Raw genomic sequence first — 26,279 nt, forward strand, 5'->3', positions numbered from 1 at the left:
TCATTACATTATCACATTGTGTACATATACATGTGTGCTTATCTTATATCTGTAGGTATAATCAGATCTCATTACTGTATCACGTTGTGTACATATACATGTGTCTTTATCTTATATCTGTAGGTATAATCAGATCTCATTACTTTATCACATTGTGTACATATACATGTGTCTGTATCTTATATCTGTAGGTATAATCAGATCTCATTACTGTATCACACTGTGTACATATACATGTGTCTTTATCTTATATCTGTAGGTATAATCAGATCTCATTACATTATCACATTGTGTACATATACATGTGTGCTTATCTTATATCTGTAGGTATAATCAGATCTCATTACATTATCACATTGTGTACATATACATGTGTGCTTATCTTATATCTGTAGGTATAATCAGATCTCATTACATTATCACATTGTGTACATATACATGTGTGCTTATCTTATATCTGTAGGTATAATCAGATCTCATTACATTATCACATTGTGTACATATACATGTGTGCTTATCTTATATCTGTAGGTATAATCAGATCTCATTACTGTATCACATTGTGTACATATACATGTGTCTTTATCTTATATCTGTAGGTATAATCAGATCTCATTACTTTATCACATTGTGTACATATACATGTGTCTTTATCTTATATCTGTAGGTATAATCAGATCTCATTACTGTATCACATTGTGTACATATACATGTGTCTTTATCTTATATCTGTAGGTATAATCAGACCTCATTACTGTATCACATTGTGTACATATACATGTGTCTGTATCTTATATCTGTATGTATAATCAGATCTCATTACTGTATCACATTGTGTACATATACATGTGTATTTATCTTATATATGTAGGTATAATCAGATCTCATTACTTTATCACATAGTGCACATATACATGTGTCTTTATCTTATATCTGTAGGTATAATCAAATCTCATTACTTTATCACACTGTGTACATATACATGTGTGCTTATCTTATATCTGTAGGTATAATCAGATCTCATTACATTATCACATTGTGTACATATACATGTGTGCTTATCTTATATCTGTAGGTATAATCAGAACTCATTACTGTATTACATTGTGTACATATACATGTCTTTATCTTACATCTGTAGGTATAATCAGATCTCATTACTGTATCACACTGTGTACATATACATGTTTCTTTATCTTATATCTGTAGGTATAATCAGATCTCATTACTGTATCACATTGTGTACATATACATGTGTCTGTATCTTATATCTGTAGGTATAATCAGATCTCATTACTTTATCACACTGTGTACATATACATGTGTCTTTATCTTATATCTGTAGGTATAATCAGATCTCATTACTGTATCACATTGTGTACATATACATGTCTTTATCTTATATCTGTAGGTATAATCAGATCTCATTACATTATCACATTGTGTACATATACATGTGTGCTTATCTTATATCTTTAGGTATAATCAGATCTCATTACTGTATCACATTGTGTACATATACATGTCTATCTTATATCTGTAGGTATAATCAGATCTCATTACTTTTTCACACTGTGTACATATACATGTCTATCTTATATCTGTAGGTATAATCAGATCTCATTACTTTATCACACTGTGTACATATACATGTGTGCTTATCTTATATCTGTAGGTATAATCAGATCTCATTACATTATCACATTGTGTACATATACATGTGTGCTTATCTTATATCTGTAGGTATAATCAGAACTCATTACTGTATCACATTGTGTACATATACATGTCTTTATCTTATATCTGTAGGTATAATCAGATCTCATTACTTTATCCCATTGTGTACATATACATGTGTCTTTATCTTATATCTGTAGGTATAATCAGATCTCATTACTGTATCACACTGTGTACATATACATGTGTCTTTATCTTATATCTGTAGGTATAATCAGATCTCATTACTGTATCACATTGTGTACATATACATGTGTCTGTATCTTATATCTGTAGGTATAATCAGATCTCATTACTTTATCACACTGTGTACATATACATGTGTCTTTATCTTATATCTGTAGGTATAATCAGATCTCATTACTGTATCACATTGTGTACATATACATGTCTTTATCTTATATCTGTAGGTATAATCAGATCTCATTACATTATCACATTGTGTACATATACATGTGTGCTTATCTTATATCTTTAGGTATAATCAGATCTCATTACTGTATCACATTGTGTACATATACATGTCTGTATCTTATATCTGTAGGTATAATCAGATCTCATTACTTTATCACACTGTGTACATATACATGTCTATCTTATATCTGTAGGTATAATCAGATCTCATTACTTTATCATATACATGTGTCTGTATCTTATATCTGTAGGTATAATCAGATCTTATTACTGTATCACACTGTGTACATATACATGTGTCTTTATCTTATATCTGTAGGTATAATCAGATCTCATTACTGTATCACATTGTGTACATATACATGTCTTTATCTTATATCTGTAGGTATAATCAGATCTCATTACTTTATCACACTGTGTACATATACATGTGTCTGTATCTTATATCTGTAGGTATAATCAGATCTCATTACTTTATCACACTGTGTACATATACATGTGTCTGTATCTTATATCTGTAGGTATAATCAGATCTTATTACTGTATCACATTGTGTACATATACATGTGTCTTTATCTTATATCTGTAGGTATAATCAGATCTCATTACTTTATCACATTATGTACATATACATGTGTCTTTATCTTATATCTGTAGGTATAATCAGATCTCATTACTGTATCACATTGTGTACATATACATGTGTCTTTATCTTATATCTGTAGGTATAATCAGATCTCATTACTGTATCACACTGTGTACATATACATGTGTCTGTATCTTATATCTGTAGGTATAATCAGATCTCATTACTGTATCACACTGTGTACATATACATGTGTCTGTATCTTATATCTGTAGGTATAATCAGATCTCCTTACTGTATCACACTGTGTACATATACATGTGTCTGTATCTTATATCTGTAGGTATAATCAGATCTCATTACTTTATTACACTGTGTACATATGCATGTGTCTTTATCTTATATCTGTAGGTATAATCAGATCTCATTACCTTATCACCTTGTGTACATATACATGCTTCTTTATCTTATATCTGTAGGTATAATCAGATCTCATTACTTTATCACATTGTGTACATATACATGTGTCTGTAGCTTATATCTGTAGGTATAATCAGATCTCATTACTTTATCACATTGTGTACATATACATGTGTCTGTATCTTATATCTGTAGGTATAATCAGATCTCATTACCTTATCACCTTGTGTACATATACATGTGTCTGTAGCTTATATCTGTAGGTATAATCAGATCTCATTACTTTATCACATTGTGTACATATACATGTGTATCTTATATCTGTAGGTATAATCAGATCTCATTACTTTATCACATTGTGTACATATACATGTGTCTGTAGCTTATATCTGTAGGTATAATCAGATCTCATTACTTTATCACATTGTGTACATATACATGTGTCTTTATCTTATATCTGTAGGTATAATCAGATCTCATTACTTTATCACATTGTGTACATATACATGTCTTTATCTTATATCTGTAGGTATAATCAGATCTCATTACTGTATCACACTGTGTACATATACATGTGTCTTTATCTTATATCTGTAGGTATAATCAGATCTCATTACTGTATCACATTGTGTACATATACATGTGTCTTTATCTTATATCTGTAGATATAATCACATCTCATTACTTTATCACACTGTGTACATATACATGTATCTTTATCTTATATCTGTAGGTATAATCAGATCTCATTACTGTATCACATTGTGTACATATACATGTGTCTTTATCTTATATCTGTAGGTATAATCACATTTCCTTACTTTATCGCACTGTGTACATATACATGTGTCTTTATCTTATATCTATAGGTATAATCAGATCTCATTACTGTATCATATTGTGTACATATACATGTGTCTTTATCTTATATCTGTAGGTATAATCAGATCTCATTACTGTATCATATTGTGTACATATACATGTGTCTTTATCTGATATCTGTAGGTATAATCAGATCTCATTACTGTATCACATTGTGTATATATACATGTGTCTATCTTATATCTGTAGGTATAATCAGATCTCATTAATGTATCCCATTGTGTACATATACATGTGTCTTTATCTTATATCTGTAGGTATAATCAGATCTCATTACTGTATCACACTGTGTACATATACATGTGTCTGTATCTTATATCTGTAGGTATAATCAGATCTCATTACTTTATCACACTGTGTACATATACATGTGTCTTTATCTTATATCTGTAGGTATAATCAGATCTCATTACTTTATCACACTGTGTACATATACATGTGTCTTTATCTTATATCTGTAGGTATAATCAGATCTCATTACTTTATCACACTGTGTACATATACATGTGTCTTTATCTTATATCTGTAGGTATAATCAGATCTCATTACTTTATCACACTGTGTACATATACATGTGTCTTTATCTTATATCTGTAGGTATAATCAGATCTCATTACTTTATCACATTATGTACATATACATGTGTCTTTATCTTATATCTGTAGGTATAATCAGATCTCATTACTGTATCACATTGTGTACATATACATGTGTCTGTATCTTATATCTGTAGGTATAATCAGATCTCATTACTTTATCACGTTGTGTACATATACATGTGTCTGTATCTTATATCTGTAGATATAATCAGATCTCATTACTTTATCACATTGTGTACATATACATGTGTCTGTATCTTATATCTGTAGGTATAATCAGATCTCATTACCTTATCACCTTGTGTACATATACATGTGTCTGTATCTTATATCTGTAGGTATAATCAGATCTCATTACCTTATCACCTTGTGTACATATACATGTGTCTTTATCTTATATCTGTAGGTATAATCAGATCTCATTACCTTATCACCTTGTATACATATACATGTGTCTTTATCTTATATCTGTAGGTATAATCAGATCTCATTACCTTATCACCTTGTGTACATATACATGTGTCTTTGTCTTATATCTGTAGGTATAATCACATCTCATTACTTTATCACACTGTGTACATATACATGTGTCTTTATCTTATATCTGTATGTATAATCAGATCTCATTACTGTATCACATTGTGTACATATACATGTGTCTGTATCGTATATCTGTAGGTATAATCAGATCTCATTACTGTATCACATTGTGTACATATACATGTGTCTGTATCTTATATCTGTAGGTATAATCAGATCTCATTACTTTATCCCATTGTGTACATATACATGTGCCTTTATCTTATATCTGTAGGTATAATCAGATCTCATTACTTTATCACATTGTGTACATATATATGTGTCTTTATCTTATATCTGTAGGTATAATCAGATCTCATTACATTATCACACTGTGTACATATACATGTGTCTGTATCTTATATCTGTAGGTATAATCAGATCTCATTACATTATCACATTGTGTACATATACATGTGTCTTTATCTTATATCTGTAGGTATAATCAGATCTCATTACTGTATCATATTGTGTACATATACATGTGTCTTTATCTTATATCTGTAGGTATAATCACATATAATTACTTTATCACATTGTGTACATATACATGTGTCTGTATCTTATATCTGTAAGTATAATCAGATCTTATTACATTATCACATTGTGTATATATACATGTGTCTTTATCTTATATCTGTAGGTATAATCACATATCATTACTTTATCACATTGTGTACATATACATGTGTCTTTATCTTATATCTGTAGGTATAATCAGATCTCATTACTGTATCACACTGTGTACATATACATGTGTCTGTATCTTATATCTGTAGGTATAATCAGATCTCATTACTGTATCATATTGTGTACATATACATGTGTCTTTATCTTATATCTGTAGGTATAATCACATATCATTACTTTATCACATTGTGTACATATACATGTGTCTTTATCTTATATCTGTAGGTATAATCAGATCTCATTACTTTATCACATTGTGTACATATACATGTGTCTTTATCTTATACCTGTCCATAAATCATTCACCAATACTTTGAGAGAACAATGGAAAAACATAATTTATGTAAGAACTTACCTGATAAATTAATTTCTTTCCTATTAGCAAGAGTCCATGAGCTAGTGACGTATGGGATATACATTCCTACCAGGAGGGGCAAAGTTTCCCAAACCTCAAAATGCCTATAAATACACCCCTCACCACACCCACAAATCAGTTTAACGAATAGCCAAGAAGTGGGGTGATAAGAAAAAAGTGCGAAAGCATAAAAAATAAGGAATTGGAATAATTGTGCTTTATACAAAAAAATCATAACCACCTCAAAAAGGGTGGGCCTCATGGACTCTTGCTAATATGAAAGAAATGAATTTATCAGGTAAGTTCTTACATAAATTATGTTTTCTTTCATGTAATTAGCAAGAGTCCATGAGCTAGTGACGTATGGGATAATGAATACCCAAGATGTGGATCTTCCACGCAAGAGTCACTAGAGAGGGAGGGATAAAATAAACACAGCCAATTCCGCTGAAAAATAATCCACACCCCAAAACAAAGTTTAAATCTTATAATGAAAAAAACTGAAATTATAAGCAGAAGAATCAAACTGAAACAGCTGCCTGAAGTACTTTTCTACCAAAGACTGCTTCAGAAAAAGAAAACACATCAAAATGGTAGAATTTAGTAAAAGTATGCAAAGAAGACCAAGTTGCTGCTTTGCAAATCTGATCAACCGAAGCTTCATTCCTAAATGCCCAGGAAGTAGAGACTGACCTAGTCGAATGAGCTGTAATCCTTTGAGGCGGAGTTCTACCCGACTCAACATAAGCATGATGAATCAAAGACTTTAACCAAGATGCCAAAGAAATGGCAGAAGTCTTCTGACCTTTCCTAGAACCAGAAAAGATAACAAATAGACTAGAAGTCTTTCGGAAATCTTTAGTAGCTTCAACATAATATTTCAAAGCTCTAACTACATCCAAAGAATGCAACAATCTTTCCTTAGAGTTCTTAGGATTAGGACACAATGAAGGAACCACAATTTCTCTACTACTGTTGTTAGAATTCACAACCTTAGGTAAAAATTTAAATGAAGTTCGCAACACCGCCTTATCCTGATGAAAAATCAGAAAAGGAGACTCACAAGAAAGAGCAGATAATTCAGAAACTCTTCTAGCAGAAGAGATGGCCAAAAGAAACAAAACTTTCCAAGAAAGTAATTTAATATCCAGCGAATGCATAGGTTCAAACGGAGGAGCTTGAAGAGCCCCCAGAACCAAATTCAAACTCCAAGGAGGAGAAATTGACTTAATGACAAGTTTTATACGAACCAAAGCCTGTACAAAACAATGAATATCAGGAAGATTAGCAATCTTTCTGTGAAAAAGAACAGAAAGAGCAGAGATTTGTCCGTTCAAGGAACTTGCAGACAAACCTTTATCCAAACCATCCTGAAGAAACTGTAAAATTCTAGGAATTCTAAAAGAATGCCAAGAAAAATGATGAGAAGAACACCAAGAAATGTAAGCCTTCCAGACTCGATAATATATCTTCCTAGATACAGATTTACGAGCCTGTAACATAGTATTAATTACGGAGTCAGAGAAACCTCTATGACTGAGAATCAAGCGTTCAATCTCCATACCTTCAAATTTAAGGATTTGAGATCCTGATGGAAAAAAGGACCTTGCGATAGAAGGTCTGGTCTTAACGGAAGAGTTCACGGTTGGCAAGTAGCCATCCGTACAAGATCCGCATACCAAAACCTGTGAGGCCATGCTGGAGCCACCAGCAGAACAAACGAACGCTCCTTTAGAATCTTGGAAATCACTCTTGGAAGAAGAACTAGAGGCAGAAAGATATAGGCAGGATGATACTTCCAAGGAAGTGACAATGCATTCCGCCTGAGGATCCCTGGATCTGGACAGATACCTGGGAAGCATCTTGTTTAGATGGGAAGCCATCAGATCTATTTCTGGAAGTCCCCACATTTGAACAATCTGAAGAAATACCTCTGGGTGAAGAGACCATTCGCCCGGATGTAATGTTTGGCGACTGAGATAATCCGCTTCCCAATTGTCTATACCTGGGATATGAATCGCAGAAATTAGACAGGAGCTGGATTCCGCCCATACAAGTATTCGAGATAGAAGTTTGGGTTTATATTTAAAGATACTACACTCGGACTACCCTTAAACTTAACCCAGTGTTTGTGATTAGACCTCCTGACTAACCAAAAAAGTTCATGAAAAAAAGTGTGTTTAGGGTTAGCGCTAAATTAAAGCTTAAAGAGGGTGTAAAGATAGATATTCTGTAAGAGTTATATATATTTTTCTTATATAGTGATATTCATATAAACATTGTGTTTCATATAAAAAGTTTTAATAAAAATTAAAAATACAAATAAAGATGGATGCCGGCATCAATTCTATATGGAAAATTAGATACAATGTATACAAATGTAGCGTTATATTATAAAACAATGACAATATAACAAAATAATTAAAAGCAATTTGAACAGGTTTTATATATTAAACTTTAAAGAAAAAATAGCGATTATCACCGTGCATATAGGTGTTAGATATTTGTATTAATATTACCTTATATGCAGAGATTTGTGTATATTCGCTATTTCAATGGACCGGGACTCTCAGTGTTTAGTCCTGTATTGATTATGTTTTTTGAAACAGTTTCTATTTGTCGGCAGTTCTCTCAAGGAAAAAGGTCAAAGTTCCAACTTTAATTTTCCCTGCCGTATGATGTCCGTGTCCTGATATTTTTCTTTATATCAACTCTGTGGTTTGTGATGGCTTTGTATGCGTATCATATACGCCGTATCGAATGTCAGCGTGACAGTGAAATCTCTGTGTTGTTGTGGGGAGATTTCTCCTTGTGGTTAATTGCCTCCAAGTGGTTCCGGAGCAAAGTTGAAGAGAAGTAGATTGTTTGTTGAGTCACCGCTGTCTTATTTCACAGCGGTTAAATTATAAGAAGGATAGTGATCAGATCATGGGTTAGGAATTATACTTATAGAACTGCACATGCTTATGTTTAGTTCAAAGTACCCAGCCTACTGCACTATATCCGACTTAAATGAAAGTATCCAAAAGTAGCAATCTTTCCAGTGAGCAAAGTTCTACGCGTTTCAGCCGCTTGGACCTTTATCTTGATTCGAGATACTTCTTTCATAGACTGTGAGTCCCTCCTTGATGATTGACATATGCCACGGTTGTGACATAGTCCGTCTGAAAACAAATGAACGACTCTCTCTTTAGAAGAGGCCACGACTGAAGAGCTCTGAAAATCGCACGGAGTTCCAAAATGTTGATTGGTAATCTCGCCTCCTGAGATTCCCAAACCCCTTGTGCTGTCAGAGACCCCCATACAGCTCCCCAACCTGTCAGACTTGCATCTGTTGAAATCACAGTCCAGGTCGGAAGAACAAAAGAAGCCCCCTGAACTAAACAAAGGTGGTCTGTCCACCACGTCAGAGAGTGTCGTACAATCGGTTTTAAAGATATTAATTGTGATATCTTTGTATAATCCCTGCACCACTGGTTCAGCATACAGAGCTGAAGAGGTCCCATGTGAAAACGAGCAAAGGGGATCGCGTCCGATGCAGCAGTCATAAGACCTAGAATTTCCATGCATAAGGCTACCGAAGAGAATGATTGAGACTGAAGGTTTCGACAAGCTGAAACCAATTTCAGACGTCTCTTGTCCGTCAGCGATAGAGTCATGGACACTGAATCTATCTGGAAACCTAAAAAGGTTACCCTTGTCTGAGGAATCAACAAACTCTTTGGTAAATTGATCCTCCAACCATGTTCTCGAAGAAACGATACAAGTCGATTCATATGAGATTCTGCTAAATGTGAATACTAAGCAAGTACCAAGATATCGTCCAAATAAGGAAATACCACAATACCCTGTTCTCTGATTACAGATAGAAGGGCACCGAGAACCTTTGTAAAAATCCTTGGAGCTGTTGCTAGGCCAAACGGCAGAGCCACAAACTGGTAATGCTTGTCTAGAAAAGAGAATCTCAGAAACTGATAGTGATCTGGATGAATCGGAATATGCAGATATGCATCCTGTAAATCTATTGTGGACATATAATGCCCTTGCTGAACAAAAGGCAGAATAGTCCTTATAGTTACCATTTTGAATGTTGGAATCCTTACATAGCGATTCAATATTTTTAAATCCAGAACTGGTCTGAAGGAATTCTCCTTCTTTGGTACAATGAAGAGATTTGAGTAAAACCCCAGCCCCTGTTCCAAATCTGGAACTGGCACAATTACTCCAGCCAACTCTAGATCTGAAACACATTTCAGAAATGCTTGAGCCTTCACTGGATTTATTGGGACACGGGAAAGAAAAAATCTTTTTGCAGGAGGCCTTATCTTGAAGCCTATTCTATACCCTTGTGAAACAATATTTTGAATCCAAAGATTGTGAATCGAATTGATCCAAATTTTTTTGAAAAATCGTAATCTGCCCCCTACCAGCTGGGCTGGAATGAGGGCCGCACCTTCATGTGGACTTGGGAGCTGGCTTTGGCTTTCTAAAAGGCTTGGATTTATTCCAGACTGGAGATGGTTTCCAAACTGATAGCGCTCCTGTAGGGGAAGGATCAGGTTTTTGTTCCTTATTGTGACGAAAGGAACGAAAACGATTAGCAGACCTAAATTTACCCTTAGATCTTTTATCCTGTGGTAAAAAAGTTCCTTTCCCCCCAGTAACAGTTGAAATAATAGAATCCAACTGTGAACCAAACAATTTATTACCTTGGAAAGAAAGGGAAAGCAAAGTTGACTTAGAATACATATCAGCATTCCAAGTTTTAAGCCATAAAGCTCTTCTAGCTAAAATAGCTAAAGACATATACCTGACATCAACCCTAATGATATCAAAAATGGCATCACAAATAAAGTTATTAGCATGTTGAAGAAGATTAACAATGCTATGAGTATTATGATCTGTTACATGTTGTGCTAAAGCTTCCAACCAGAAAGTTGAAGCTGCAGCAACATCCGCCAAAGATATAGCAGGTCTAAGAAGATTACCTGAACATAAGTAAGCTTTTCTTAGAAAGGATTCAATTTTCCTATCTAAAGGATCCTTAAAGGAAGTACTATCTGCCGTAGGAATAGTAGTACGTTTAGCAAGAGTAGAGATAGCCCCATCAACCTTAGGGATTTTGTCCCAAAACTCTAATCTGTCAGACGGCACAGGATATAATTGCTTAAACCGTTTAGAAGGAGTAAATGAATTACCCAAATTATTCCATTCCCTGGAAATTACTTCAGAAATAGCATCAGGGACGGGAAAAACCTCCGGAATAACTACAGGAGGTTTAAAAACCGTATTCAAACGTTTAGATTTAGTATCAAGAGGACCGGATTCCTCTATTTCTAATGCAATTAAGACTTCTTTAAGTAAAGAGCGAATAAATTCCATTTTAAATAAATATGAAGATTTATCAGTATCAACTTCTGAAGCAGAATTCTCTGAACCAGAAAAATCATTATCAGAATCAGAATGATGATGTTCATTTAAAAATTCATCTGAAAAATGAGAAGTTTTAAAAGACCTTTTACGTTTACTGGAAGGAGGAATAACAGACATAGCCTTCTTAATAGATTTAGAAACAAAATCTCTTATGTTAACAGGAACACCCTGAATATTAGATGTTGATGGAACAGCAACAGGTAATGGAACATTACTAAAGGAAATATTATCTGCATTAACAAGTTTGTCATGACATTCATTACAAACAACAGCCGGAGGAACAGTTACCACAAGTTTACAACAAATACACTTAACTTTGGTAGATCCAGCATCAGGCAGCAATATTCCAGAAGTATCTTCTGATTCAGGGTCAATCTGAGACATCTTGCAATATGTAATAAAAAAATGCCAATGAACAAGCTTCTAGCAACCAGAAGCAAATAAACAATGAGACTTAAATAATGTGGAGACAATAATGACGCCCATATTTTTTAGCGCCAAAAAAGACGCCCACATTATTTGGCGCCTAAATGCTTTAAGCGCCAAAAATGACGCCACATCCGGTGACGCCGACATTTTTGGCGCAAAAACGTCAAAAAAATGACGCAACTTCCAGCGACAAGTATGACGCCGGAAATGACAAAGAAAATTTTTGCGCCAATAAAGTCCGCGCCAAAAATGACGCAATAAAAAGAAGCATTTTCAGCCCCCGCGAGCCTAACAGCCCACAGGAAAAAAGTCAAATTTAAAGGTAAGAAAAATTGATTATTCATATGCATTATCCCAATAATGAAACTGACTGTCTGAAAAAAAGGAATGTTGAACATCCTGAATCAAGGCAAATAAATGTTTAAACACATATATTTAGAACTTTATATAAAAGTGCCCAACCATAGCTTAGAGCAGGGGTGTCAAACTTGCGGCCCGCGGGCCTCATGCGGCCCTCAACCTAATTTTGTGCGGCCCACGCCACCTCCATGAAAAATATTAATTATAATATGCTTATTACTTAAAGAGCGAGTGCGCTTACTGTTAGGGATGCACATACATTAAAACATACATTATTAAAAAGAAAAAGACAGATAAGTGCATAATGATTTCTTTAACTCATGCAGTTCATTACTATGGTAGCACTGATTTCCCACATTATTTCTGTCCATTCCTTTCCATCATTTTCTCTTTAACTAAAATCAAATACTTTATATATATTTCTATGTATTTATTATTTTATATTATGTACAACAGGTATGTCTATCACTATTATAAACAGTGGGTCGCACGTGGAGCGTGTGTCTCACCTTCTTAAAAGCATTAGAGAACATTTCCTCAAGCCAGAGTAAGTTAATTAGGAGTTACAGAACACAATCTTTTGAAATGTATACAGTTATAGCAAATGCCACTGCACTGTTTAGCAATGACAAGATATGTAGGTAGCGTGCGGCCCACGTGAGTTGTACTTGTATGGAAAATGGCCTGCGACTAAAATGAGTTTGACACCCCTGGCTTAGAGTGTCACAAAAATAAGACTTACTTACCCCAGGACACTCATCTACATGTTGTAGAAAGCCAAACCAGTACTGAAACGAGAATCAGTAGAGGTAATGGTATATATAAGAGTATATCGTCGATCTGAAAAGGGAGGTAAGAGATGAATCTCTACGACCGATAACAGAGAACCTATGAAATAGACCCCTAGAAGGAGATCATTGAATTCAAATAGGCAATACTCTCTTCACATCCCTCTGACATTCACTGCACGCTGAGAGGAAAACCGGGCTCCAACCTGCTGCGGAGCGCATATCAACGTAGAATCTAGCACAAACTTACTTCACCACCTCCATGGGAGGCAAAGTTTGTAAAACTGATTTATGGGTGTGGTGAGGGGTGTATTTATAGGCATTTTGAGGTTTGGGAAACTTTGCCCCTCCTGGTAGGAATGTATATCCCATACGTCACTAGCTCATGGACTCTTGCTAATTACATGAAAGAAATTAACATTTTATTACCTTATCTTTTCTATACCCCACTGGGAGTGTAATTTCTTCTGCTGGCTGTGTTTACACAGCTTATCTATAGCTTTGCCTTAAGACCAAAAACTTTCAGAATAGGTGGGGATATCACAGGCTAAATCAACTAGGTCAAATGCAAAGATAAGGGTAAAGGAGCTACTTGTAAACAATTTAAAACACTCCAGCAAGTAAAGTGGATAATTAGGAACAAATTAGAGGAGAAACATTTTTTGAGTAAACTGTCCCTTTAAGATAAAGCTTAGGGGACCCCACCAAATGCTCATCACTGGTCATGCAGTATTGGTGTGTAGGATCGCTGGCAACGCTAATGTCTATGAACCTTACAACAATATAATACATTGCTAGAGCACACTAGTAACAGTATTATGCATAAGACCCCCAGAGTCAGTATAAATATAAATCAGCTGCACTCTATAACTATACTGTACCTTCAGCTGCAGGACCAGGTCCATGCGGTATTTTCCCAGCGGATTAATGTCATTGAGAATCAAAGCGATAATGATATCTATTCCATTAGACTCGTGAGTCGCAATACACGTCTGTAGATCAAACAGAGCACAATCACGGTCGCACAAATGTACATCACAGCAGTTTGTTAGGATCCAAACACAACAACACACAAAGGAAAAATAAGAACTCTATACACGGCTTTGGCTTAAAGAACACCAAGTGCAAATACTAAAACAAACCTCAGCACTGATTCCCTAATGGGTTTGTATGATTTATAAATGATTGTTTGACAAACTACTTGATTAGTTGCCTATGATGAGCGTATTCAGCATTTTCTGGATGAATTTATTTTACAACAGAATCCAGTCCAGAAAGAGATCAGATTAAGAGCATTCTGTGCAAATCTGTTTTCTCCTCCTATATTTAAGATCTCTAAAAATACATCACAAATGCAAAAACAAAGTAGAACAACACAACAGTAGTATGTAATACAGTTAGACAAGTCTAATGTTAGAGGAATTAAGTCTAATGCATCACATTTAGCTGTACACAGATATCAGCTGACATGGAAAAAAAACACGGCTTTCTTATAAAACACATATTAACTTGCGGGTTTCTAAAGCAGGGAGTTAGTGTTTCCTAAATCATCAGTTTGTTCAATGATATTAGAAGCTTCTACATTGAGTCCATAGATGATGATGTGGTTGGCTGCTACGGTAGATTTTATGTAACTATTAATTCTATGGGGCCGATTTAACAAAGTGCGAGCGAACATCGATAAATGCCGACAGCATACGCTGTCGGCATTTATCATTGCACAAGCAGTTATAGTGAACTGCTTGTGCAATGTCACCCCCTGCATATTCGCGGCCAATAGGCCGCTAGCAGGGAGGGGGGGGGGAGTCAATCAACCCGATTGTATGCGATCAGGCGGATTCATGTCCGCCGCCTCAGAGGAGGCGTACAAGTTAAGGAGCAGCGGCCTTAAGACCGCTGCTTCTTAACTCCTGTTTCCGGAAGGCTCGCACGGAAACAGTTTACATTCAGGGCCATTCGGCCCTTGTTAAATCGGCCCCTATATGTAGAAATTTGGTAACGTTAAATCCAGTAAGCAAACAGCCTGTAAGAGATGTAACAATGTTTTGGTTAATCTACTCACAAGGCCAGATCACGTCGGTAGCAATTATTAACATGTAGTGCGTTATGTTACACTCGGCCTTTAGTAATCAGGCACAGCGTGTTCTAGACCAGGGCTGTGCATACTATAGTGAGACGGAGGCTACTTTTGTGTAAAGTCTGTCACTGTGATCTACCTGTGTTTTAATAGGAAAATCTAAACTTGCACATGAAACTGATCTTTAACACAAGGACTAATATTCTTGTTCTAAATAACCTTCTATTTAATTGAGGCCACTATAATGGTGCAGAATATACTTTTGTGATACACCATACAATCACTATTGGCTGAGAGAGGGGGAAACCACACAACATCTTGTGATCTACTGATCAGCACTGAGAGATCTACTGCTGCTCTATTCAATCCAATCTCTGAGGTAGCTTGGTTTAAGTGATTAACTAAATACTCTTGCACCTGGTCTCTAATTGCACTGTGCACACAAAAGAGAAAACAAATCCAGTTTGCTTTAAAGCTTAGTGGATTTTTATTTATAAAGCACGTTTGACATCGTTAATAAGATACCGGATCTGCTTTTTAGTTCAGATCCTCGTTCAGAAATCAAGTGAATAAGCTTAGTAGCAGAACAATAAACACACCAGCACTATGAAAGTTCATCTCACCTGGTTCTCGTGACAAGGCCCCTGGCAGTACTCGGTTAAGCTCTCCAGCGTCTGGTTCACAAGCGCCACGTTGCGCTCATTGATATACAGCCCCAGCAAGCCCAAGCCCCCCGTTGTACTCCCGCAAATACAGTCCAAGAACTGCAGCGTCTCACACACTAAATTATAGTTGGTTTTGTTATTCTGATTCCTGAGAAAATTCTGCAAAAGAATATGGGAAATGATTGTAGTTATTTACTAGTTAATCCACTGGAAACTCAAACCAGTAGAGTCATTCTCCAGCTGAGAGCAGGCAGAACATATTGTGTGTGTCTGTGAGTAAGTGATTGAGTGGGTGTATGTATGAGAGTGTGTTCACATGTATGAGGGTATGACTGTGTGTGTTTGTATGTATGAGGACATGTGCGCTTGTGTGAGTGCTTGTATGTATGAGTGTTTGTAGGTTTGAGAGTGTGCTTGCATGTGTGAATATATATTCTTCTATATACTGTATAAGTACATGTGCGCTTGTATGTGTGAGTGCTTGTATGTACGAGTGTGAGTTTGCATGTGTGAATATATATTCTTCTATGTACTGTATACGTACATGTGCGCCTGTATGTGTGAGTGCTTGTATGTATGAGTGTGCGTGTTTGTAGATTTAAGGGTGTGCTTGCATGTGTGAATATATATTCTTCTATGTACTGTATAAGTACATGTGCGCTTGTATGTGTGAGTGCTTGTATGTATGAGTGTGAGTGTTTGTAGGTGTGAGGGTGTGCTTGCATGTGTGAATATATATTCTTCTATGTACTCTATGAGTACACATGAGTGCTTGTATATGTGAGTACTTGTATGTATGAGTGTGCGTGTTTGTAGGTTTGAGGGTGTTCTTGCATGTGTGAATATATATTCTTCTATGTAATGTATAAGTACATGTGTGCCTGTGTGAGTGCTTGTATGTATGAGTGTGCGTGTTTGTAGGTTTGAGGGTGTTCTTGCATGTGTGAATATATATTCTTCTATGTAATGTATAAGTACATGTGTGCCTGTGTGAGTGCTTGTATGTATGAGTGTGCGTGTTTGTAGGTGTGAAGGTGTGCATGTGTGAATATATTTTCTTCTATGTACTGTATGAGTACATGTGCGCTTGTATGTGTGAGTGCTTGTATGTAAGAGTGTGCGCGTTTGTAGATATAAGGGTGTGCTTGCATGTGTGAATATATATTCTTCTATGTACTGTATGAGAACATGAGTGCTTGTATATGTGAGTAATTGTTTTATTATTACACTTTATTTATAAAGCACCAACATATTCAGCAGCGCAGTCCATGGGTACAATTCATATAAATAAAACAATGATAAAATACTTGTAAGAGACAAGACAAAATGTGACAAACAAAAACAGGAGGAATTGAGGGCCCTATTCTCGTGGAAACTTACAATCTAGAAGGGTAGAAGGTTGAGAAACAGGAGGTGAGGACTGCAAGATGATAGTACAGAGTTAGATGAAGGCAATAATAATGTAAATGTAATTCATTTGTTACTGAGTTGGGTGGTAGGCAACATTAAACAAAAATGTCTTTAGGGAGCGTTTAAAGGAGGACAGGTTAGGGGAAAGTCAGACAGCGTGAGGAAGTGTGTTCCTGTGGGTTGGGGACGTACGAGAGAAGTCCAGCTGTCTAGCATAGGAGAAGGTGAAGGTAGACGATGCAAGGAGCAGGTCATTGTTGGACCTTAGGGGACGGGCTGGAGTATATTTGTTAATTAGTGAGGACAAGTAGTGGGGGGGCTGCGTTAGGAAGGGCTTTGTAGGTCAGGGTGAGATTTTTTTATTTAATCCTGCTGTGAATGGGGAGACAGTAAAGGGACTCACAGAGAGGCGCAGCAGATGCAGAGCAGCAGGAAAGGTGGATTAGCCTAGCAGAGGCATTTAGGATGGATGGAGGGGGGAGAGAAGAAGGCCAGCGAATAGGTTATTGTAAAAGTCAATTCGGGAAGAGGATTAGTTGCTTAGTGGTGTCAGCGCTCAGAAACAGGCGAATTTTGGAAATATTGCGTAGGTGGTTGCAGCAGGATGAAGAGAGCAATTGGATGCAGGGATATAGGACATATTGGAGTCAAGTGTAACGCCAAGGCAGCTGACTTAAAGGGACATGAAACCCAAAAAAATTCTTTCATGATTCAAATAGAGAATAAAATTTTAAACAACTTTCCAATTTACTTATATTATTTAATTTGCTTCCTTCTCTTGTTATTCTTTGCTGCAAGGTTTATCTCGGTAAGCTCGGGAGCAGCAAAGAATCTAGGTTCTAGCTGCTGATTGGTGCCTGCAGATATATAACGATTGTGATTGGCTCCCCCATGTGTTCAGTTAGAAACCAGTAGTGCATTGCTGCTCCTTCAACAAATGATAACAAGAGAATGAAACAAATTAGATAATAGAAGTAAATTAGAAAGTTGTTTGAAATTGTATTCTCTAACTGAATCATGAAAGTATAATTTTGGGTTTCATGTCCCTTTAAGGTAATGGGGAGAAAGTGATGTCTTAAACAGTAATAGAAAAGTAGAGAGTAGAGCTAGAGGGGGGATTAGAAGGAGAATTGTATGTATGAGTGTGTGTAGGTTTTTATGTGTGAGTGTGTGCTTGTTTATGTGTGAGTGTGTGCTTGCATGTATGAGTGTGTGTATGTTTTTATGTGTGAGTGTGTGCTTGTTTATGTGTGAGTGTGTGCTTGCTTGTATAAGTGTGTGTATGTTTTTATGTGTGAGTGTGTGCTTGTTTATGTGTGAGTGTGTGCTTGCATCTATGAGTGTGTGTATGTTTTTATGTGTGAGTGTGTGCTTGTTTATGTGTGAGTGTGTGCTTGTTTATGTGTGAGGGCGTGTTGTTTATGTGTGAGTGTGTGCTTGCATGCATAAGTGTGTGTATGTTTTTATGTGTGAGTGTGTGCTTGTTTATGTGTGAGTGTGTGCTTGCATGTATGAGTGTGTGTATGTTTTTATGTGTGAGTGTGTGCTTGTTTATGTGTGAGTGTGTGCTTGTTTATGTGTGAGGGCGTGTTGTTTATGTGTGAGGGTGTGCTTGTTTATGTGCGAGTGTGTGCTTGCATGTATGAGTGTGTGTATGTTTTTATGTGTGAGTGTGTGCTTGTTTATGTGTGAGTGTGTGCTTGCATGTATGAGTGTGTGTATGTTTTTATGTGTGAGTGTGTGCTTGCATGTATGAGTGTGTGTATGTTTTTATGTGTGAGTGTGTGCTTGTTTATGTGTGAGTGTGTGCTTGCATGTATGAGTGTGTGTATGTTTTTATGTGTGAGTGTGTGCTTGTTTATGTGTGAGTGTGTGCTTGCCTGTATGAGTGTGTGTATGTTTTTATGTGTGAGTGTGTGCTTGCATGTATGAGTGTGTGTATGTTTTTATGTGTGAGTGTGTGCTTGTTTATGTGTGAGTGTGTGCTTGCATGTATGAGTGTGTGTATGTTTTTATGTGTGAGTGTGTGCTTGTTTATGTGTGAGTGTGTGCTTGCATGTATGAGTGTGTGTATGTTTTTATGTGTGAGTGTGTGCTTGTTTATGTGTGAGTGTGTGCTTGCATGTATGAGTGTGTGTATGTTTTTATGTGTGAGTGTGTGCTTGTTTATGTGTGAGTGTGTGCTTGCATGTATAAGTGTGTGTATGTTTTTATGTGTGAGTGTGTGCTTGTTTATGTGTGAGTGTGTGCTTGCATGTATGAGTGTGTGTATGTTTTTATGTGTGAGTGTGTGCTTGCATGTATGAGTGTGTGTATGTTTTTATGTGTGAGTGTGTGCTTGTTTATGTGTGAGTGTGTGCTTGTTTATGTGTGAGGGCGTGTTGTTTATGTGTGAGGGTGTGCTTGTTTATGTGCGAGTGTGTGCTTGCATGTATGAGTGTGTGTATGTTTTTATGTGTGAGTGTGTGCTTGTTTATGTGTGAGTGTGTGCTTGCATGTATGAGTGTGTGTATGTTTTTATGTGTGAGTGTGTGCTTGCATGTATGAGTGTGTGTATGTTTTTATGTGTGAGTGTGTGCTTGTTTATGTGTGAGTGTGTGCTTGCATGTATGAGTGTGTGTATTTTTTTATGTGTGAGTGTGTGCTTGTTTATGTGTGAGTGTGTGCTTGCATGTATAAGTGTGTGTATGTTTTTATGTGTGAGTGTGTGTGCTTGCATGTATGAGTGTGTGTATGTTTTTATGTGTGAGTGTGTGCTTGCATGTATAAGTGTGTGTATGTTTTTATGTGTGAGTGTGTGCTTGTTTATGTGTGAGTGTGTGCTTGCATGTATGAGTGTGTGTATGTTTTTATGTGTGAGTGGGTGCTTGTTTATGTGTGAGTGTGTGCTTGTTTATGTGTGAGGGCGTGTTGTTTATGTGTGAGGGTGTGCTTGTTTATGTGCGAGTGTGTGCTTGCATGTATGAGTGTGTGTATGTTTTTATGTGTGAGTGTGTGCTTGTTTATGTGTGAGTGTGTGCTTGCATGTATGAGTGTGTGTATGTTTTTATGTGTGAGTGTGTGCTTGTTTATGTGTGAGTGTGTGCTTGCATGTATGAGTGTGTGTATGTTTTTATGTGTGAGTGTGTGCTTGTTTATGTGTGTGTGTGCTTGCATGTATGAGTGTGTGTATGTTTTTATGTGTGAGTGTGTGCTTGTTTATGTGTGAGTGTGTGCTTGTTTATGTGTGAGGGCGTGTTGTTTATGTGTGAGTGTGTGCTTGCATGTATAAGTGTGTGTATGTTTTTATGTGTGAGTGTGTGCTTGTTTATGTGTGAGTGTGTGCTTGTTTATGTGTGAGTGTGTGCTTGCATGTATAAGTGTGTGTATGTTTTTATGTGTGAGGGTGTGCTTGTTTATGTGTGAGTGTGTGCTTGCATGTATAAGTGTGTGCATGTTTTTATGTGTGAGGGTGTGCTTGTTTATGTGTGAGTGTGTGCTTGCATGTATAAGTGTGTGCATGTTTTTATGTCTGAGGGTGTGCTTGTTTATGTGCGAGTGTGTGCTTGCATGTATAAGTGCGTGTATGTTTTTATGTGTGAGTGTGTGCTTGTTTATGTGCGAGTGTGTGCTTGCATGTATGAGTGTGTGCATGTTTTTATGTGTGAGGGTGTGCTTGCATGTATAAGTGTGTGCATGTTTTCATGTCTGAGTGTGTGCTTGCATGTATAAGTGTGTGTATGTTTTTATGTGTGAGTGTGTTCTTGCATGTATGAGTGTGTGTATGTTTTTATGTGTGAGGGTGTGCTTGTTTAAGTGTGAGTGTGTGTTTGCATGTATAAGTGTGTGCATGTTTTTATGTCTGAGTGTGTGCTTGCATGTATAAGTGTGCTTATGTTTTTATGTGTGAGTGTGTACTTGTTTATGTGCGATAGTGTGCTTGCATGTATAAGTGTGTGTATGTTTTTATGTGTGAGTGTGTGCTTGCGTGTATGAGTGTGTGTATGTTTTTATGTGTGAGGGTGTGCTTGTTTAAGTGTGAGTGTGTGCTTGCATGTATAAGTGTGTGTATGTTTTTATGTGTGAGGGTGTGCTTGTTTATGTGTGAGTGTGTGCTTGCATGTATAAGTGTGTGCATGTTTTTATGTCTGAGTGTGTGCTTGCATGTATGAGTGTGTGAATGTTTTTATGTGTGAGTGTGTGCTTGCATGTATAAGTGTGTGTATGTTTTTATGTGTGAGGGTGTGCTTGTTTATGTGAATGTGTGTGTTTGTATGTTTGAAAGTGTGCTTACATGTGTGAATATATATTCTTGTATGTGTTTTGTATGTATGAGTGTGTGTGAGCTTGCACATGTGCGAGTGTGTGCACACTTGTATACGTGAGAACATGCTTGCATGTGTGAGTTTGCATGATTGTATGCGTGAGTGCTTGTGTACTTGTATGTACAGGTATAAGGGATATATTTGCTTGTATGTATGTGTGCATGATTGTATGCGTGAGTGCTTGTGTACTTGTATGTACAGGTATAAGGGATATGTTTGCTTGCATGTATGTGTGCATGATTGTATGCGTGAGTGCATGTATACTTGTATGTACAGGTATAAGGGATAAGTTTGCTTGTATGTATGTGTGCATGATTGTATGTGTGAGTGCTTTTGTACTTGTATGTACAGGTATAAGGGATATGTTTGCTTGTATGTATGTGTGCATGATTGTATGCGTGAGTGCTTGTGTACTTGTATGTACAGGTATAAGGGATATATTTGCTTGTATGTATGCGTGCATGATTGTATGCGTGAGTGCATGTATACTTGTATGTACAGGTATAAGGGATAAATTTGCTTGTATGTATGTGTGCATGATTGTATGCGTGAGTGCTTGTGTACTTGTATGTGCAGGTATAAGGGATATGTTTGCTTGTATGTATGTGTGCATGATTGTATGCGTGAGTGCATGTATACTTGTATGTACAGGTATAAGGGATAAGTTTGCTTGTATGTATGTGTGCATGATTGTATGCGTGAGTGCTTGTGTACTTGTATGTGCAGGTATAAGGGATATGTTTGCTTGTATGTATGTGTGCATGATTGTATGCGTGAGTGCTTGTGTACTTGTATGTACAGGTATAAGGGATATGTTTGCTTGTATGTATGTGTGCATGATTGTATGCGTGAGAGCTTGTGTACTTGTATGTACAGGTATAAGGGATATGTTTGCTTGTATGTATGTGTGCATGATTGTATGCGTGAGTGCTTGTGTACTTGTATGTACAGGTATAAGGGATATGTTTGCTTGTATGTATGTGTGCATGATTGTATGCGTGAGTGCTTGTGTACTTGTATGTGCAGGTATAAGGGATATGTTTGCTTGTATGTATGTGTGCATGATTGTATGCGTGAGTGCTTGTGTACTTGTATGTACAGGTATAAGGGATGAGTTTGCTTGTATGTATGTGTGCATGATTGTATGCGTGAGTGCTTGTGTACTTGTATGTACAGGTATAAGGGATATGTTTGCTTGTATGTATGTGTGCATGATTGTATGCGTGAGTGCTTGTGTACTTGTATGTACAGGTATAAGGGATATGTTTGCTTGTATGTATGTGTGCATGATTGTATGCGTGAGTGCTTGTGTACTTGTATGTACAGGTATAAGGGATATGTTTGCTTGTATGTATGTGTGCATGATTGTATGCGTGAGTGCTTGTGTACTTGTATGTACAGGTATAAGGGATATGTTCGCTTGTATGTATGTGTGCATGATTGTATGCGTGAGTGCTTGTGTACTTGTATGTACAGGTATAAGGGATAAGTTTGCTTGTATGTATGTGTGCATGATTGTATGCGTGAGTGCTTGTGTACTTGTATGTGCAGGTATAAGGGATATGTTCGCTTGTATGTATGTGTGCATGATTGTATGCGTGAGTGCTTGTGTACTTGTATGTACAGGTATAAGGGATATGTTCGCTTGTATGTATGTGTGCATGATTGTATGCGTGAGTGCTTGTGTACTTGTATGTACAGGTATAAGGGATATGTTTGCTTGTATGTATGTGTGCATGATTGTATGCGTGAGTGCTTGTGTACTAGTATGTACAGGTATGAGGGATATGTTCGCTTGTATGTATGTGTGCATGATTGTATGCGTGAGTGCTTGTGTACTTGTATGTACAGGTATAAGGGATATGTTTGCTTGTATGTATGTGTGCATGATTGTATGCGTGAGTGCTTGTGTACTTGTATGTACAGGTATAAGGGATGAGTTTGCTTGTATGTATGTGTGCATGATTGTATGCGTGAGTGCTTGTGTACTTGTATGTACAGGTATAAGGGATATGTTTGCTTGTATGTATGTGTGTGTAGGAGGATGTGTATCACTCTAAAACAAGTTTTTTGTTTGTTTGTTTTCCAGATATTTCCGGTTTGAGATTCTATAGAAAATGTTTAGACACTGCTAAAGCTAAAATTATTAAAATGTTTATACTTTTCTGTGACTCAAGTACAGTATACGGTGATTTGCTCATATTAGCATTGTCTATGTCCAAGACCCAATAAAACATTTTTTTGTAATTCATCTGTTATCTGAGCTCATATTTGGCACACCCATAACTCCTTAAAAACATGCAGCACTTAGGTAGCATAAATATAGTGTACCTGACTTGTGATGAGAAGGTTTTGAGACTTAAATAAGACTGTACCTCTTAACCTGCCCCACATTTGGCAAAGTATTAGTTCTGAATCCAGTACTTTCTATACTTTTGTATATTTTAATGAAAATGTAAACACTGTCATTAGCTAATGTTTTTTAAAGGCATTGAATTACTTTACAGAGCTGTCTGTAGAATGTAATACAATATAAGCTGGTTACACACTGGCTGTTTTCTTGATCTCTGTACAGTATGTAATAGGCTGATTACACACAAGGTTATTATCAAGATCTTTTCATAGTAAATGAGCATTTTTAAATTTACCAAATGTTTTTGTTATTCATTCATTTTGGACATGTACAGAATTGTGGTTCTACCAAATGAACGAATCAACGTGAACAAATTGACTCTTTTGTTTTCGTTTCTATAGCAGCCGGCAGTTATGATGCATGTAAATGGTTATTGCCATTACTACACACACTGCACAAAGGGATAAATCCTAACACCTGTAATGTAAGGGGTAGAAAATGTACTAAAATCACAAATAGACTTTAATTGTGGATTTGATAGAAAACAATATAAGATAATCTTTTCTAAAGGATTATGATTGGCTCATGTATTAGCGACTTTTGTTTAATGAGAAACTGGAAGGTTTCTGGGGAAAAAACAAACTAAAGTGGGAAACTAAACACAGTTTACTTGCAATCTGTAGTAAAAAATGTTTTTTGTTAATCGGAAAGGGATTGTGATCACTTAGAAAACATGCTCAACTTGTAACAATAGTTATTTAGAACATGAAACATTTCAGGCAATGAAGAATTCGGATAAAAGTATTTATTTATTTATTTTAATTCTGAACTAATTATTCGATGTAAACAATTTTTTTTTTGTCCATGCACATCTCTAGTATGTAATAAGGCGGTTACATGGAGATTCCTGTTATGGTTCTAACACAGCAGCTGGAGGAACCTTAGTATAATAAGCTGTTTACTAATAGAGCGGTTACCTAGAGCTCCCTGTTATGGTTCTCACACAACAGCTGGAGGAACCTTAGTATAATAAGCCATTTACTAATAGAGCGGTTACCTGGAGCTCCCTGTTATGGTTCTCACACAACAGCTGGAGGAACCTTAGTATAATAAGCCGTTTACTAATAGAGCGGTTACCTGGAGCTCCCTGTTATGGTTCTCACACAACAGCTGGAGGAACCTTAGTATAATAAGCCGTTTACTAATAGAGCGGTTACCTGGAGCTCCCTGTTATGGTTCTCACATAACAGCTGGAAGAACCTCCGTATAATAAGCTGGTTACTTTTAGAGCGGTTACCTAGAGCTCCCTGTTATGGTTCTCACACAAAATCTGGAGGAACTGCTCCCTATTATGGTTCTCACACAACAGCTGGAAGAACCTCAGTATAATAAGCTGGTTACTTTTAGAGCGGTTACCTGGAGCTCACTGTTATGGTTTTCAGACAACAGCTAGAGGAAGCTCAGTATAATAAGCTAGTTACTTATGGAGTGGTTACCTGGAGCTCCCTGTTATGGTTTTCACACAACAGCTGGAGGAACCTCAGTATAATAAGCTAGTTACTTTTAGAGCGGTTACCTGGAGCTCACTGTTATGGTTCTCACATAACAGCTGGAAGAACCTCCGTATAATAAGCTGGTTACTTTTAGAGCGGTTACCTAGAGCTCCCTGTTATGGTTCTCACACAAAATCTGGAGGAACTGCTCCCTATTATGGTTCTCACACAACAGCTGGAAGAACCTCAGTATAATAAGCTGGTTACTTTTAGAGCGGTTACCTGGAGCTCACTGTTATGGTTTTCACACAACAGCTAGAGGAACCTCAGTATAATAAGCTAGTTACTTATGGAGTGGTTACCTGGAGCTCCCTGTTATGGTTTTCACACAACAGCTGGAGGACCCTCAGTATAATAAGCTGGTTACTTTTAGAGCGGTTACCTGGAGCTCACTGTTATGGTTCTCACACAACAGCTAGAGGAACCTCAGTATAATAAGCTAGTTACTTATGGAGTGGTTACCTGGAGCTCCCTGTTATGGTTTTCACACAACAGCTAGAGGAACCTCAGTATAATAAGCTGGTTACTTTTAGAGTGGTTACCTTGGAGCTCCCTGTTATGGTTCTCACACAACAGCTGGAGGAACCTCAGTATAATAATCTCATTTGTTAAAGAGTGGTTACCTGGAGCTCCCTGTTATGGTTC

General features: G+C 36.7%; 1 protein-coding gene across 1 annotated transcript in view; it reads right to left on the bottom strand.

Annotated features, from left to right (window-relative positions):
- ITPR2 (inositol 1,4,5-trisphosphate receptor type 2) overlaps positions 1–26,279 on the bottom strand; it is a 920,836-nt gene that overhangs the window by 312,249 nt on the left and 582,308 nt on the right. The window contains exons 34-35 of the mRNA XM_053719707.1: positions 15,973–16,173; positions 14,154–14,264 (exon numbers count right to left, since the gene is read on the bottom strand). Of these exons, the coding sequence (XP_053575682.1) occupies positions 14,154–14,264; positions 15,973–16,173 (312 nt within the window). The remainder of the gene's footprint in view (positions 1–14,153; positions 14,265–15,972; positions 16,174–26,279) is intronic.

Source organism: Bombina bombina, chromosome 6, assembly GCF_027579735.1.
Source record: "Bombina bombina isolate aBomBom1 chromosome 6, aBomBom1.pri, whole genome shotgun sequence".
Lineage (NCBI taxonomy): Eukaryota > Metazoa > Chordata > Amphibia > Anura > Bombinatoridae > Bombina > Bombina bombina.